This window comes from Salmo salar, chromosome ssa01, assembly GCF_905237065.1.
Source record: "Salmo salar chromosome ssa01, Ssal_v3.1, whole genome shotgun sequence".
Taxonomy (NCBI): domain Eukaryota; kingdom Metazoa; phylum Chordata; class Actinopteri; order Salmoniformes; family Salmonidae; genus Salmo; species Salmo salar.
In genome coordinates, this window is record NC_059442.1 from 139,116,156 (window position 1) to 139,134,270 (window position 18,115).

The following is an 18,115-nucleotide window of genomic DNA, read 5'->3' on the forward strand; positions in this document are numbered from 1 at the left end:
CATTTGGGCAAACAAGGCACCGTTATCTCCAAATCGACATGTTGACTCTCAGTCTGCATCAAATTTCTGCACTAAAGAGCCGTTGAACTCTTGATACAGCTTTGGTAATTAGCCAGACAGCCAATCTGCAGATTCAACCATGTCTCTGGATCGCTCTGGTTCCCCTACATTATCTGTATTCTGATGTAAGATCAATGTGATTAATACTTCAGGAAAATAAGGGATGATATGGAAGATTAGCCACCACCCCAATTACCCTAGCTTCTGTCAGTGTTTTGAGGAATTAAGATGTGTATATACTGTATAGAAAAACGACATTTTTTTGTTATGTCTAACGTAGATAGTGTCACACCCTGATCTGTTTCACCTGTCTTGTTGTTACGTCCTGACCTTAGAAAGCTGTTATTTTCTATGGTAGAGTAGGTCAGGGCGTGACAGGGGGGTTTTCTAGTTTAGTTTTTCTATGTTGTCAGGTTCTAGTTTTGTATTTCTATGTTGGGTTTTGTTTGAGATGATCTTCAATTAGAGGCAGCTGGTCCTCGTTGTCTCTAATTGGAGATCATACTTAAGTAGGGTTTTTTTTCCACTAGGGTTTGTGGGAGATTGTTTCTGAGTTAGTGTATGTTTCTACTCTGCGTCACGGTTTGTTGTTTTTGTTTGTGTATGTATTACAAAGTTTCACAGTGAAAATAAAATGTGGAACGACACACACGCTGCACTTTGGTCCGCTCCTTCCTACGACAACCGTGACACTTGTGCTTGTCTCCACCCCCCACCAGGTGTCTCCCATTTGTCCCCATTATCTCCTGTGTATTTATACCTGCGTTTTCTGTTTGTCTGTTGCCAGTTCATCAAATCCTACCAGCATGTTCCCGTGTTTCCTGTGCTCTAGTTTTAGTTTTTCCTAGTCTTTCCAGTTCTGAATTTTCTGCCTGTCCTGACCCTGATCCTGCCTGCCGTCCTGTACCTGCCTGACTCTGATTTGTATTACGACTCTTTGACTGCCTTGACTTACCTTTTGCCTGCCCCTTGTACTGTTATAAACTCTGAGACTCGTACTATCCGCTTTCTGTGTCTGTATCTGGGTTTTAGCTTGAGCCTTGAAAAATAGAAGAGAACCCAAGACAAAGTCCATAGTCAACATAATAAAGATCTGATACACGAGTCAGTGGTCAGTTTGGATTTAGCTGACAAATTTATTAAAGACCTGTATCACTTAATCATCATCAGAGAGAATAAATAAGACATAAAACATCTTCCACATAAACAAACACGTACACCAGCCTGGGTTTCAGCATGCCCAGGTAATTTCAATAGAATGAAACAAACAAGATACATCTGAGAACACACAAATGCATAGAAGTAACTGGACCTCTAGTTATCGGTGGGAGGCGACATCTACAACTTGTCTAGATCCCTAGCCGTCAATGTACAAAGTCCTAATATCTGTGGTATTCATGTTGTCGAAGGGGTTGTATAAAAATAAATTCTCCACAATGATAAACCATAATATACATAGACATTTGGCAACAACCAGACACATAAAAACTCTGAACCAAAACCTGCATCGGTACACTTTTTTTTTTTTGAAACAGAGAGAAGAGTAAGGTGGAAAGGATTGGAGTCTAATAAAATCCAATTGGGCAAAAGTCTGAATTTGCTAAGTTGTCACAATGATATCACAGCTGGAAATGGTGTGTATCTGTGAGTTTCCTCTGGTGTAATATTGATGACACCATAGGGATCAAAAGCATGATGGTGGAAAGTTGCTGTACACATAGTTCAATGGTGGAGGGCTGTTTGATGAGTGCTGTGAAGACTTCAGGCTGAGAGATGGAGTATGTCTGTCTGACCGTTAAAGTTCAGATTGTAGAAGTGAGGGGCTTTCCTTTCACACCCTACTCTTGACGATATTTGAGCAACATATCAACACTTCGTCAGTAGCTAAATGATCATTCAGAACAGGCCAGCACTCCATTTCTCTCAGTCTTGTTATCTTTAAGGAATGGTGTGTGAATTCCAAGTGCTACCATTCATATTTTTTGATGGCCCAATCCTTCCTTTCAGTCCACTCAGATCAGGAGAAATTAAAAATATTCATTGACAGTTCATTGACAGAGACAGAGTGATCCAAGGAGGGTGAAAGACAGCAACCGTCTGACCCGGTCTCTCTGTTTCACAGGTCTTGCGTGACTGTCTCTTTTCCAGTTTTTGACACCCGCAGGAGAAGACACAGAAAAAACACCTTTGAGTCCTTAGACCACGTTGACCAATCAACCCAGCTCATCAAAACTGTCCGTGGTCCACTTCATCCAACCAGGAAGCTGGACTCGCTGGGAAGTCTGGGTAGCCCCCACTGCTGCCAGTGGACAGATCCGAGCTGGGGCCGTTAGTGCCCCCCAACACTCCTCTCATGCCTGGGTTCAGCCCCGGGGCCCCGCCTTGGGTCATGATGGACAGGCCGGAGTCAGGGTAGACCAGGCTGGAGATGAGGGGCTGGTGCCTGGGCAGTGCCTGAAGCGAACCTGGGGACTGGGGTAGGCCGTAGGGGCTGCTGGAGCGGATGTCACGGTACTGGTCCTGAGAGGGGAGGACTCCATGCTCCAGGGGGAAGGGGCCGTGGCTGCCCCCCATGGCTGGAGACGACTCGCTCAGGCCGCTGTAGATGCCATTGGAGTGACTGAGCTCCGACATGGGTGGCTCGTCTGGAACACAAGGGAGGACACTTGGTCATGGTGTGGCATTATAGAAGCCTTATGGAATATAGTGCTGATATTATTAGTTTGATTCTGGTCATTCATATAAAATTTGATTTATACAATTTTTCCCTCATTGGAATTATTTGGGTTTCATTCACATTTGAGTGGGTATAAACCAAAATGTGTGGTTTACAAATGTGCTATGTCCATTTCCACTACGCACTTCAGGGGCTAATAAATCATATAAAAAGAGTTGGTATTATAATTAGGATAATAACTCATTTTTTATCATCTCTCATAATTCCTCAAATAGGAACTTAAAGGTGCCCACTGTATCCCATTCCCTTTAATTTGATTATTGTGAATACATCATCTCAGATATTTCTGTCTGTTTGTTTTCTCATCCTACCTGTAAAGGAGACCTCAGCGTCGCTGTCCATGCCCTCCTCCTGGATGCTGTCCTTGTCTGATTTGGAACTACCTCGCGACCTCTTCATGTTGCGGAAGTACTGTCCCCACCTCTGTCTGCCTGCATCCTTCTTCAGCCTCTTCTCTTTTGCTCGCCTGTTCTGAAACCAGACCTGGAGGACAGAGGTGTTGTATGGTTAGGTACATATGTTTTGTTCTATTTATTTTAGGTATACAATTGGGAAGTTGGGAATTTCCTGTTGAAGGCAGCTCCTCCAATAAATATCATATTTTTCTAAGTAGAAGCCTTTCCCTAAAATAGAATTATGAGTAAAGTGAAACTGATTTCTTAAAATGAGAACTCTATAATGTACTGTTACATTTGCAGAGGACACAAGTAGTCTGTTTTATAACATTATCAAATGTTTTATCTTTTGAACTGAATGTTTCATTCATAGCCTATTGTTGGACATGCAAAATGACATTCCTAACCCCTTACTAGACCATTCCAGACATAATTTTCCTCTACTCTTTCTTCAGTGCTTCACCTGCTATGCTTTTAAGTGGTCAGGTACATTAACATTAAAACAAAATCATTTTCAAGGACTGTCTGGGGACTGGGCCATGTCTTCTTTAACACAAGTGGGAGATTGAAACAGTGGGACAGAACACTAATCTTGGGACCACCATGCCCTGTACAAGATTTATCACGCGCTTAATTAACTTCATGACAGCTATAAGTTGTCCTTAACCCTGAGAGCAGACAAGTTACCATGCATGTTACCCTCTCACTGGGATTTAATACCTGGAGTTGATGTTAATTATTTAAATCTCACTTTGTCCACGTTCTAAATTGTAGCTGTAAAATTGTGTGATAAAATTGGAAACATTTGTATTTTTATTTTTAAGAGACAGTTATGATTGACAAACCATTCAATGTAAGCACGTATTTGTTTAAATCTACATCACGCAAAGCATAATTGAATTAAAACAGGTAAAAATGTTCTCCTTTCTACCCCATATTTAGGAAAGGTCTATATTCATTAATGATATGGAGCCAAAGTGAACCCTCTTCACCCCCATTTCCCCTTCAGTGAATAATGAAGCGATAGTGGCTTCCTAACTACTTTAAGTGTCCTTGCAAATAAAACGATATATACAGAATGACTAATTGGCCATAGTCATCCACAGTAGGGCTCTTTCACAGACAATATGCGAGGCTCAGCGTTGTTAACGAGCTCTCTTGTGTGGACTTTTTTTTTACTCCATCTCACTGTAAATTCTAACCATCAAACCCCAACTCTTCTGTACCTGGGAAGCCATTTCAAGCACTATTTCAAAAGGAAACCCATGCATGACCTTAGATAATAATACAATAAGAACGCTAATGAAATTGTCTATAATGGAGGGGAATGGATAGTTACCTGAACAACCCGCATATCTAGGCCAGTTTCTGACGATAGCTGTTCTCGTACGTGGCGGGCCGGTTTGGGAGAGTTGTTGTAAGCGTTTTTCAGGGTCTCGAGCTGTTTCGCGGTGATGGTCGTTCGTGGCCTTTTCGCTGTTGAGTCAGCTTCTAAAAAGAAAATACAAGACATACAATGTAAGCCATAACGTAAACAAAAATGCACCCCAATTCTTTATGCTAATAGGCCTAATATTCGATTCAAAGCTGTATCCAAATATTGATAGATATTCAGTTAGATCCACCGAAAATTGTAAGCCTCGTAAAAAATTGCTTTTTGCGTGCCCAAAAAAATGTATCTATAAAGAAATATATATCTGGAAATATAATTGACAGTGCAATGCTTATTAAACAAATGATTGAATTATATTAATTTGATTATTCAGCATCCTTTGCGAGTTAGAGGCTGTAAATAAACTGTTAATGAGTCGGATTACTCGTGCATTTGATGATTTGTTATTATGTGCGTAATTGATCGCAAATATATGCTAACTCATAAGCAAACAAATAGTATACAGACAAAAAAAATGCGAGACCATCCTCCAATGCCCAAGTAATGGCGCCCTTTCATTAACAAAATAAACGTGTGTGTTTTTCTATGAAAACTCACGTTAACTCAATGTGTAAATCAGCAGGAGATACAGGCAGTAAATTCCCCCAAACAGATGGGGTAGATAACACTTGAGTAATGCATTAACTCTTCACAAAGAAAATACCCTGCGTGGGTGTCGTTTTGTTTGTACAGAGCTTCTGTGAGAGGTCAGATTGTAATAAATTTGCAATAAATACGCATTTACATAAAATAAGTGATTTTAATCCGAGGCGTTAGGGTAGCCTATGAGTTACTTTAGCAAAACATGGTAACCAGCGCTTTTAACACCCTTGAAACAAAACGAATATGTTGTGCAGATGAGGCTGAATTTAATCTTCTTAGTCACTGTCGGTCTGCTAATAAAATAAAACAAAAATGAGCTACGTTTTCTCTCTTCAATGCAATTGGACAGGCTTTAGGCCTATCTATACATAGGTTATTGCTATCTATTGGGACGCGGGCTACGACGCAACTAGCGCAGATGGGTCAAGTGTTTATGGGTGACCTCATAGTCTTGGAGATCAAGTTCACAGCTCCAAACAATACATAACGTATTGGGTGATGCGGTGATTGATAACATATTATAGGCATACTCCTTTTTTTACGTTGAAGTTTAGCAGACAGAATGAAATGAAGATGTGGGCCTTGTAGGATTTCCACATTCTTCGATATCGCTGAAATAACGACTGTGGATGCATGCGTAATTAGGCGTTAGAATCTAGGAACTCTGATCTTGGGGACCCTAAATCGGTGTGATATGGTTTTTTAATTTAACCTTGATTTAACTAGCCAAGTCAGTTAAGAACAAATTATTATTTACAATGACTGCCTACCCCGGCAAAACCTGGACGACACTGGGCCAATTGTGCGCCACCCTATGGGACTCCCAATCACGGCCGGATGTGATACAGCCTGAATTCGAACCGGGGACTGTAGTGACGCCTCTTGCACTGAGATGCAGCGCCTTAGATCACATACAGTGATTTCTCACCTCGCTGTTTGGCGGTCTCGTAGTCAGCCTTGCACACGAGCCTGCTGTCCTCCATCAGGTAGTACTCGTCACCTGTCGCGAGCTGCCTCTTGCACACGATGCACGCGAAGCAGTGCAGGTGGTATACGAAATCCTGTGCCCTCCTCACCACCTGCGTCGGAGGAATACCTTGCTGACACGCGGCGCATTTGGTCCCAAATCTCCTTTTTGGAAATAAGAAGGTTATCATCAATAAATTGACAATAGTTTAATCACGTTCACAACCTGCGATTCTATAAAATAGTTTGGCTTGTTTTCAATGAACTATTAGGCAACCTACACACCTGCAATATTTTCAATAATTTGTCGATCATGAAAGAATATGTATTTAATGGGACGGCCTATTTCTTGCACTCACTTAAAAAAATCTTCTTTGCAGTAAACGCTATCTCCCCGGCTGAAGCACTTGTCCGCTAGTTGGGATTGGCAGTCGCTGCATTTCAGGCACTTGCTGTGCCAATGGCGGTCCAGCACTTTGAGGATGAAGCGGTCCACGATGTGTTGATTACAGCCAGCGCATACAGGAATTTCTGTAGAAGACAGGATAACCATGAAGCCATCTTGAATTTAAACACTGCTTAAGAAATCATGTTGCACCGAGACAAATTATACTGTGATCAAATTGTTTTACGACACAAAATAGCAATTCATACAATTGTCAAATGTAGACATTTGTTAATGCATTTGATTTAGAAAAGGCTTATTTGGGATAATATCTAAATAAGGAGACTAATTCGATACAAATTATCTAAAAAAATTGTGATAAATCATACTTCATATTTTGCATATTATAAATAGGTATTTTATTTATACATGAATCACATATTTATGCCATTTGTTTTTCAGTAGATAGTACTAAAACCTCAGATATAGAAATTCGCATCGAAAGTGATGAGTAAATAGAAATGAATGGAAAAAACCCAAGGCAGTCTATTTCAGGGAAAATATGAGACAATTTTTTTCACTGAGCTAGTATCTAGAATATTGTATATTTTTTATTTTCATCGATGTATATTGATTGCCATGTAGTTGAGTATTGCTATAATTCAATTAAAAAGTTGTAGGCCTAATAAACAAATCTGGTTGAATGAAAAGCATAGTTGAAACCATCACCAAAAGGTAGATTTCGAACAGTGCATTTAAAGGAAAATTCAACACAAAAACGATATTTGGTATTTGTTTCATTAGTCCATTGTTGATGTAGTCCCCAAATGTTTTGCTTGTCAGCAATCAAGTTTTCAAGATATATAACTTTCAAAATACAGAAATACAGACAGTATGATGCATTTTGCATGGGCTGTATTTCTGTATTTTGAAAGTTATATACCTTTAAAACTTGATTTCTGACAAGTAAAACATTTTGGGACTATCAACAATGAACGAATGAAACAAATAACAAAATATAGTTTTGTGTTGAGTTTTCCATTAAGTTGAATAAGGTGTTGTGGACTCTATCAATAAATGTAGGGACATAATTATTTTAATAGTCTCAGATGTAAATACACTGCTGCCTATAAATTACAGCCATTCATTCGTTTGTCAGCACCACCATCATCATCATCTTCATCATCGTCGTCGTCATCATCACCATCGTCATTTTTTTCACAACCCATAAATTCGAGTAAAGGCCTGTTTTTTGTATGATTATCGAAACCTGGCAACATCCGTTAACATTTTCCAAGTGTGGGTGCCAGATGCACTACAAAAGAACACAGCGAAAATCAAACTAATAGCATAAAATATTACAAAGACAACAGCCAACACAGATTGACTGTTGGCTGATTGAGGTATCATGCTGGAACCATTATGGTTGACCTGCGGAATGAATGAAGAAGACATAGGCCTATAACCCCCCCCCCTTCTACTATCACTCCTCGAAAAAGCGCATTCCATTAATTAAAACACTTACTTTGCATGGTAACCAACTGATCCAAGTCCCCCAGACCATCTCTCTCTAAGCCTTTCCCTCTCCATCTCTCCCCGTTTCCCTTACTGATTCAACATATACAGTATGTATGTATCTCTTCTCTCGTTCCTGCGACCATGCATGGGCTATCCTATCCTCGTGTTTGAGATTACCCACTGGGCACACACTGGTTGCATCAACGTTGTTTCCACCTTATTTCAATAAAATGTACGTTGCACTAAAGTGGAATAGACGTTGAATTTACGTCTGTGCCCAGTGGGTACAACAGGCGCATGGGTCCCTCTCTCTTTAAAACACTGGTCCATTGTTTCCCATTTAATAATCACTAGTGATAATAAAAAGGGAAGAAAAAACAAGCCTTCTGTAGCGACACAGTCAATCCCCATGTCCATGCTCAGACTCCCCATCAACGCTGGCCCAAAGGCAGTTTGAGGTTTTACTTTGCATCTGGTTTCCAAATCATGCAGAAGCAGGCCCGCTTCGCTGAGTGGGAAAGGAGGGTTTCATTCATGTTAACGAGACCACAGCAACATTTGATCCAGGGTTCGGACATTGAACATGTTGCCAATATTCCTGAATTCAAATTGTCAAAACACCATCCAAGCCTTTCCCACTATAACGCATGAAATTACGCTGAAAGTGCACACTTGGGTGGATGAGGTGAAATGTGTTTCGATGTTATCAAATGTAGCTTCCTTCAGTCACATACCTAATTGTTACACGTTGTGTGTTAACATGAGTTTATTGACAATTTAGATATGCTGATGATACCGTGCACATTAGGCTACTAGAAATGGTTTCGGTGTTGGGATGATGAACCCGACCGTCCATATGGTCAAATTTGCATAATTGTATCTTGACTAATTTACACATGACATTTGACAATATCCCTCTGATACCCAATCGTTCCGACGTACAGTTTACAGATAATAGTAAGCCAATGTCTTCATCAAGTTCAGGATTAGCTCTAATTCATATAATTAACTGAACATCAATAGACATAATGTGACAATTTGCAGGCCATTGAACTTTTAGGAATAATCCACTCAAACATACTCGCATGGCCAACTTTTAAGCATGCCTTCATCAAGACAAGACAATACACGAAAACAAAATGGCCATCTTTCAGCAAACAAATAACTTTTCATTGCAGGAAAAAATAAAATAATGTATGAAATGAAATGTATGCATTCACTACTGTAAGTCGCTCTGGATAATAGCGTCTGCTAAATGACTAAAATGTAAATGTAAATGTAACTTATTATTAAACTATCAACAAACATGTATCGAGTGAGACGCATCACTGGCAACTTAAATGAGGCTTGAAATGTTAGCACTTTTATTTATTCAAGTCGAACCACGTTTCATTCGTCCAAGGAATCGCATTCCTATTGTTAATTTGTGGGCAATTTATGACAAATGTACGGAATATTGTTTTCTGGGACCAAGAGCAAGCAACGCACAACAGCGAGGGAGCCACGTCACCAACAGGTGCATCAAACTCATTATTAATTCAATAGGTTCTGTAAAACTAGAATACAACGGTCAAGTCTCACGCCACAATCCAGCGATTTGATCACCTTATAAAAATATTACCAGTATAGATATACGCCCATGAAAGCCAATTCAATCCCTAGAAATTGCAGTAATATTGATAGAAACCTCGTTAAAACAAATACGTTTGTCCCATGTAGGGCAGGTTGTTATATAGTTGTTACAATTCACACCATCCTAAATAAAGAATTCACACTTATCTTTAAACATTTAAGACAATAATGTCTACAATGTGTATTTTTAAACGGTTTACTAAATCCTTAACCCTCATATGCAATGAATGGAAAAATTGCGACAAGATTAAAACTTCATAAAAGTGTAAAAAAATAGCTTTGGAGCAAACAGATAAGACATATGCTATTTCGTAGATTCGCCGTCTTTAGCCTTAATCCTTCGCCATACAGATTTAGCCATAATCCATTGTAATACAGGGGACAGGAGCGAAAAGTGGAAAAAACTGAAAAGGTTAGTGTCCACTGTTTCGGCTAACCAATGACTAGTCTAAAACTGATGGTGTATGAGCGAATAATGCATGCAAGAAATAGCGTTCTATTCCATGTAGGAAATATAAGCATTTCATTGCATTATAAAAATGTTCATAAATACAAAAGAGGAGACAATTCGAATAAAGTTATATTGTGTTCTTCATACAGCATGCGATACATGAAGGTGTTGTAATGAAATAAAACAACATCCCTTATTCTGACAAGTATAAACAGCGACAACAAAGTACTGATTAAATATCTGACCATTGCAATGTGCCTAACCAATATCAGATTAGATTAAAACACACATTTAGACATGCGTTGCCCTGTTGTATACCTTTACGTAATTCCTCGCTCTGGGCCAGCAAGGCAAAAAGCATCTCCGTGTTATTCGGTGCTCCATTTGGAGAGTTCTGTTCATTATGTCCATCCATTGCTCATGTTCTCCTCACACGATAACGAAAAACGACTGTATTGCTGTGTTCTAGCTGTGCACCTATCACTCACAACGCCATATTATGCAGTATATCAAGGGAAGAATACTAGAATTCCACGCACGGTGTGACTGCATACGCTTGAGTTTGCTGTATCCCACTGTGATGTGCACTGCGCAGGATTACGACGCGTGGTTACCCTAGCGACTGGCCTGTTAAAGCAGGGAGATAGATTATCATCAACGATCAGAAACTTGGAAACGGTGCGGGTATTAAGTGCTCTTCGGAGGGAGGTAAAATGGAACAAGATAACATTTGACTATGGTTTCGGCCATGTGTGTTTAGTTGATGCACAGGCTATGCTATTAAATGACATTTTATTGCAAGAAGCTCCTATTTGACCTTTAGCTGGTTCATTTACACTAACATATTTTGCATGATCTTATGAAAATACATTTTCACTGCACGAAAAGTAGCCTAAGTGGTTTTAAATAGAACTTTGCACGCACGTTTCTCTAAAACAGTGTGTAGGCCTATTTCAAATCGAATCACGGCCATAATAAAGCCGAAGCTACACAAATAATCAAACGCAAACGAAAATGGAACCTGGTACATATATTTTTTTAATGAAGTCCTGAAACGGTTGAGTTCGAAAATTCATTAAGTTAAATAAGTTAAAGTTAAGTTAAATAAAGTGACATTCCAAATATTTGCCTGTAATGGATAGTTTATGTTATGGATACGCAACACAGGGCCTGCTATCGAAGATTTAAATAGGCCTGTACATCATTTTATATATAGGTAGCTATTGTACAATATATTTTGGCCTTGTTGGATTTCTGTGGTTGATGTGCAGTTGACAAGGCAGAATGCAACTCTAATATTTATTAAACATTCCACCATTACATAGACCTAGTAACTTATTACAGTACAGTATAGTTTTAAATATGTTTAATTCGTTTTTTACCTTTTCTAAAATGCACAATAATAGAACGACGTGAGGTGACCCCTATTTACTAACAAAAAAAGATGGAATACTAGGAGGCATATGTCACTAGAACCATTAGCCTACATAGGAACATAATAGGATCCCCATTTAATAATAAATAGCTTGATGAAATGAACACTTTTCTTTTGAAACATCTGGATCAGATGACAAATATTCCTTTACCAACGTTACTGTTATATTTGACAGGTATGATTTAATTACATGCACTATTTTATATTGGATATTTTGGATGTTTCACATATTATGTCAGCCATCGCACTCATGGTATCTTATTAACTCAAAAGCAAAAGAGAACATCTCCTTAACTTGACGTTGTGTTGGGGTCACGGTAGATAACACTACATTCGTAATAAAACCAAATCTACAATTTCCATCACGTAACGAGAACGTATAAACCTGGCGTGCGATTGACACGCGCGCGCGCACACACACACACCATATTGTAGAACTATAGCCTATGCTGACTTCACAAAGACAACTGTTTACTTAGGGGAGAGATTGGCCGTTCAATAACATGTTGATCGAGGCAACACCACGATGAATTTTATCGACACTGATCTCAGGCGCAAAAGGGCGCCTTGGGAAATCACGAGTAGTGCCATGGCTGCGTGGACCCCTGATGAATCTAAAATCAATGCCCCATTTGCCAGTATTTTCTGAGTATATGAAATATATTTTGGTGAAAGGTGTGGGATGCTTCAGTGCTCCCTCTTACATTTCAGCTATATTTTTATGTCCTATTGATCGCTCCCTTTTGAGGGGCGAGGAGACAGTAATGGGGTAACATGAGAAATGCTCTATGATCAACAAAACAGAAAAGTGATCCGTAAGAAAGAGGCGGACATGGGCTAGTGGTTTAGTAAGAGATCGTTATTGCTTTTATTTCTAAAACCATTGCTAATCTATTGGTTTTTGATTTGGCCATGGAATAGCCCACTTACAAGCCTTATTCATTTCCCCGATACGTAAGGCAACACAATATATTTTGTGGCATGGATCTACTTTATTAGATTCATAATTTACAAATATGAAGTAGGACTTCCATTGCTACAAAAATGCTTCACATTTTCGAACAATAATTTGTGCCTGGGATGTAATAACACTTCACATAATGAATAGCCTATAGGCCTAGATGTAATGGAATCATTCACAAACCACATGCCGACTGGTCTACATGGTTTACAGTGTGATCAAATAAACAAAGTTATGCCAGGCCTTTTCAGAAAGACATTTTCTGTTTGCAAACTTTTTACGTATATACCTATCATTTCAAGCGTTTTGTCTGTAACGGACCTCAGGTGCCGCACCTGTCGAAGGGAACCTGACACTTCTTAAGCATTTTGCACAGGCTGTTGACTAGGGAGGGCGGGGGGCGGCCTGTGTGCAGCCGAGCTGTCGCCTTGTTGGGTACACAAGTGGTTGGTGCAAAGGCGCTCTTGTGGTCTCGTTACTCGCGTGACAGCCAAGAGAGATGGCGTAAAATAACAGCACACGCATAACATCTGTTCTTATGATTTCCAACAATGCAGCTCATTACATATTCATAACGTCTCCCGCACGCAGGGAAACATACATTAAAGCTTTAATGTCCCACCTCGAAACCGTATGAATACCCTGTTCAATTGTGTTAAACTGGACACACATTTAAGTGCTATTCGCCAATATAATGAAATCCATTCCATTCGATATGTAGCCTATCAATTTTTCTCTTTTCACAACTTCTCCCGTCTTGAAAGGGAAGGCACAGCCCATTGTAACTCTTCTTTCAGCATATAATGGTGATATGTCAAACTCTTATTTCAGAAGTTTAACTGATGATGATAGGGTGTGCTGTGAGATACAATGGGCTATTTCATGCATGTTTGGATCCTATCGGTAAAACTTTGAGCTGCAGGCGGAGCCCCCGCTGTGCTGATTTGCTGTATAGCTAGATATTTCATAGCTAATTATGAGCCATTAACAGATTACAGGGGACTAAACGGCGTCAAATAGACTCGATGGTAGGCTGGCTACATTTCCATATAAAGTTAATTTTAAATCTCGATTAGAAGTGCAAATGACTCCAAACAAACAAGAAAGCCGGCTTCTTACCTTGACCTGCACTGTATCGGGAGAAATTCACTGGATTTTGACAACTTGATCCAGGATGTTCAAGCAACATTCTGAGCAGTGATGCTTTTCAGCTCAGATGAACATAAAATCAATCGGAGGTTGAGATAGGCCTATACAGAGGAAAGGAAGGCAAGATGCGCGCCTGCTGAGCTTAGGCTAATGATAAGTGATTATTATGAAAAAATAAAAACCAAAACGCATGATCCTATTTCTTTATCCTTCGAGAGTCACAAAAATAACGTGGTTGTAAGAGGCTAAAGTACGCCTGTCGACCTGCTCTCTGCGTCGGTCACCCTGCAAGGAAACTTTCAGAATGCAGCAACTTGCTGTTTGATTCCGTGTGTTGGTCGAGAGGAGATAGAGAGAGGGGGTGGGGATACTGCCTGACCATTACCAGCGTCAGCTGACCTCAGGATGGGACGGGTGTTCGTTTTTAACGTAACAAAAGTAACAGCTGGAGTCGAGATGCCGGGTGTGGCGCGTGGAGGACTATACCCTGTCCATGGTGCTGAAAAGGGGAGTTTCTGTATGTGCGCGAGGCCGGAGGCGTGTGTTGCGTGTAACCCCCCCCCCCCTCCACTCCACTGTCTTCAACCCCCCCTCTCCTCCTCCCTTCCCTCCTTATCCATTTAGAGGTACACGTGTCCATCTTTCATCGTACACAATAGGGTAATGGGCGATTCGTCGGGACATTGTTGTCATGCGTTTTTATTCTCCTGCCCGTCTTTTGTTCGGCCAAGAATAGACCAACAAAGACAAGTGGATGGAGCGTCATTGTTTGTCCCCCACGAAGAAAACGGTAGGGGACTCTGGAACTGTCTCCCGTTTGTTTGTACGTTAGTCACACGCGATATCTCAGTCTCAGACAGCACTGTGCCGATTTTGACGGAACTTGGGTGAATGATACGTCTTGCCAAAGAGATCCGGCATGTACAACATTTAAGGCGGGAGCTATAGTAATTAACTGAAATGTGATAAAGCGTCAGCCAAAATGCATCATTCGTGGGGGAGGACATGCTTACGGTTGGCTAGTTCCATTTTGCCATTGTGTTTTTATTCAGACTGTCCATGCTATCTGTGGCGAGCTACCAGCATCTATTCTCCTTATTATGCCCTGAAGAGAACGCCAATGGTATTCCAACACCAGTTAGCAAATTCTGACATTTCCATACAGATTTTTGACAAGGGCGTTTCGTTTGAATCTGATTGTAATAGCGTACAGGCCTACATACATTTTTTTAGGAGTTCCACAGCATTTCTGAAGCATTGTTGAAAATTGTATTTTTTTTAATTCTAGCCAAATAGGATATTTTTTATTCTAGCCTAATAGGATATTTTTTATTCTAGCCTAATAGAATGACAATTCTAACTAATTTCAATAATGACAAAAGCTTTGTTACATGGAAACTTTTTCACAATCACTAAAACTTGTGTGATGACAGTTTCAGAATTTTTTGAAATGTTATACAAATGTGAATAATTTGGAGATTCTTTGTCTTTCTTACTTTATATCTCTAATTCCTCTCTCTCTCTCTAAAACTAGCTGCAATAGTTTAGTCTGACATAGTGGTGACGTTGTCCTACAGCTTTGATTTCAGCCGTTCAGCATGCTTACTCACCAGTGGGTCTAAGCCAATTACTTAATTACTTAATTCATTAGGCTATTCCTTACAAGGCAATTATAAACTTAAAAAACATCACATAATATCATAAGCCTCCCCATTCATCCAAGGTCATTATCGATCTATCATCTCATCTCATCTCTTCACCCATGAACCATCCACCCTCTAAGTCTTGCTGTAAATATAGCTTTTCTTACTGTTTACACTTTTTCTATAGGATAAACGCGCTTGTTTTCATCTCTCCAGACGAGTTTTTGTGTTCCGCAGTAATCCCTGGTCAACAAGTCAGTCTAATGTCTTTATGGAGATTAAGAAGAAACGCCAGTAAATCTGGAAGGAGCCATATACTGTAACTAGGATCCGAAAGCAATTGCTGCCTCAAAGGAGCTCATAGGAAAACAACATAACAACAGAGAACCTTCATGCATTACTGTTTTTCTTCTCTTTTTCTCTGCCTGACTTTTAGATACCTGAATGTGTTTTGTTTTTATTCTGGGATTTTTACAATAGGCCTGCTGTGGGGTCACACTTGAAGTTAGATTGAAGCACTAGTCACCTGTAGGATAAAACCATGCCCTATGCCGACACTGCTCGTCAGAGGGCCATATCAGGACCAAGGTCTCTGTCTGCAATTCCTCTCTGTTAGAAGAAAATAAGCAGAAAACAGGACTACTGAAGAGTTAGCAAGCCTGCTGAATTATGCAGCTGATGATGATTGCAACAATGTAATAACAAAAACATCTATGATAGCAACAACAACAACAATAATAAGAAGAATAATGAAGGTTTTAGTTTTCATAATAATCATGAAATGAAATGAGCTTTTTAATAGTGATGTTTTAATAGTCTTTGTGCAGTGTGTACAGTATAGCTATTATCTACTCTGTATCTCTGTAAGATTACACATACTGTAATGTTGGACCACTCTATACTTTTCTGTTGTAAAAGTAGAAAAACAGTGCCAGCGGCTCCCTTGGTCTTGGTCTTAGCCCCCATATATAAGGCCCCAGACATGATTTCATTAAAGGGGCAACCTTAAAAGGCTGATGCTCTTATTCCACCACTCTGTGCACTGGGGAGTATCATTACAGGAGATTGGTAAAGTGTTAATGCACCTGGGACCCACTTGACAGAGCGCCCGCAATCAGGTTTTAATGGTCCTCCACCAAAGGCTCTAGCGTTTACACCGCTACGTACGCCTGCCCTCAAAGTCTAGAGGTCTGGCCTGGCTGACTGTCGGGGATACATGGGAGATATGGAGACATGACACATGCCCGTCTTCTGAAAGCATGAGAGTCTCTCAAAGACTCTCTCATCTTCCATCTCAGTGTTTGGTGTGCGATGTTTCCCAAACAGATCAGTCTTCTGTATGACCCTCAAGTACTGTTGAGCCAATTGGGTTTGGAGAGTTGGTTTTGGGTGTATTTGGATTGAAGCATCCCCAAAAGCCAGAGTGTGTTTGGATGAGTTTGTCTTATTATAAGAACACAGTGTCCTATTAAAACAACCCTCCTAGGGCCAATTGTAACATGTCGGGTTCCTATTGTATCAGCAATGTGAATGGATTGATTTTTGGAGTTAAAACAGATAATAATATGTCTTTTGGATCTGTAACTCTCTAGCAGAGGAACCCACTTGTCATGAGAAATGTCTCCCTTGAGGTACATTATGTCTTACAGGTCTATCTCAGAATTTATTTTAAGAATTGTACATGATGACATATGTTTTCATGGAAGCAAATTAATTCCAAAACAAATACAAACAAAACAATTATATAAATCAAGCATGTGTGCACCCCCCCAAAAAACGGAATTAAATACAGGTAGTACGTTTGGTTTATTCACATTTTGAATACCACTCTTCAAACTGCACCATTGTGAAGGTTTATTTTACCTCTAGGCCTACATCTGGCCTGTCAGGATGGAATACGATGTCAAAATATAACAGCTCAAGCATGGCGCACTCACCACAAATCACTTTAACAATCTGTAACGATGACTTGCAAGTATTGAAAGGTAAATATGAAATATGATGATTTCTCATTTCTTCTCGCACTAATGTATGTGTGTTGCTAAATATTGCTTGCATGATTAATTTGAGCGGGGAGAAAAGTTTTATATATTCCGTAAATCTTCCTCTCTCCCCCTGTCAATACCAAGCAGTGAACTTCTTTGCATATGCAACCGGCTTATTATGCCATGGTAATATTGATTGCGGAGCTATTCTGAATTTATGGCTCACTCAAACTTGATATATAAAGCAATACATAATAACAAAGTGTAAGTGGTGGGGAAAATGTCACATTCAGCCAACTGCACTTGGGAAGGCACAAACACGACACAAAAATTGAAACACAAATGCTTTGTTTGTAAATTATGACTGAGTGTTGGAGTGTGTCCCTGGCTATCCGTCAATGAAAAATATTTGCTTAATATAAGGAATTTGAAACGATGTATACTTGTACTTTTGATACTTAAGTATATTTAAAACCAAATACTTTTAGACTTTTACTCAAGTAGTATTTTACTGCTCACCCCCGCCGCATGACTCGGCACGCCTATGCCACCCCTCTGACACCATGTCTCGATTGTGTGCCTGTCATGATCAATCATGTCCTCCAATGACTGGCCTTGTGTGGGAGGGAGGGCACCAATCACACGCCTCATTACCCTGGCTTGGTTACCCCGAGCCCTAGTGGTCACTCTAGTGGTCCTGGGACACTCAGCCTGTTGAACCTGTTGCTGTGTGAGGTGTTTGGCCTTCACGGAGAGAGAAAGT

General features: G+C 40.0%; 1 protein-coding gene across 4 annotated transcripts; it reads right to left on the bottom strand.

The window, feature by feature from the left end:
- Positions 1 to 1,172: 1,172 nt before the first annotated feature.
- lhx3 (LIM homeobox 3) lies at positions 1,173 to 14,155 on the bottom strand. Of its 4 annotated transcripts, none has more exons than XM_045716048.1 (6): positions 13,695 to 14,155; positions 6,553 to 6,724; positions 6,156 to 6,355; positions 4,532 to 4,683; positions 3,109 to 3,280; positions 1,173 to 2,705 (listed from the first exon to the last, which is right to left on the bottom strand). In XM_045716048.1, exons 1-6 carry the CDS (start codon positions 13,762 to 13,764, stop codon positions 2,287 to 2,289), a joined length of 1,185 nt encoding a protein of 394 aa, XP_045572004.1. In that variant the 5' UTR covers positions 13,765 to 14,155; the 3' UTR covers positions 1,173 to 2,286.
- Between the last annotated feature and the right edge of the window lie 3,960 nt (positions 14,156 to 18,115).

Bases quoted from the DNA above. Each gene is read 5' to 3' on its own strand.
- lhx3 (XM_014128380.2), bottom strand. From the start codon at position 10,594: ATGGATGGACATAATGAACAGAACTCTCCAAATGGAGCACCGAATAAC. The intron at 4,684-6,155 runs GTGAGAAATCAC...TTTTCTTTTTAG, and splicing joins CGAGACCGCCAAACAGCGAG to AAGCTGACTCAACAGCGAAA. The intron at 2,706-3,108 runs GTAGGATGAGAA...CTTGTGTTCCAG, and splicing joins CGCTGAGGTCTCCTTTACAG to ACGAGCCACCCATGTCGGAG.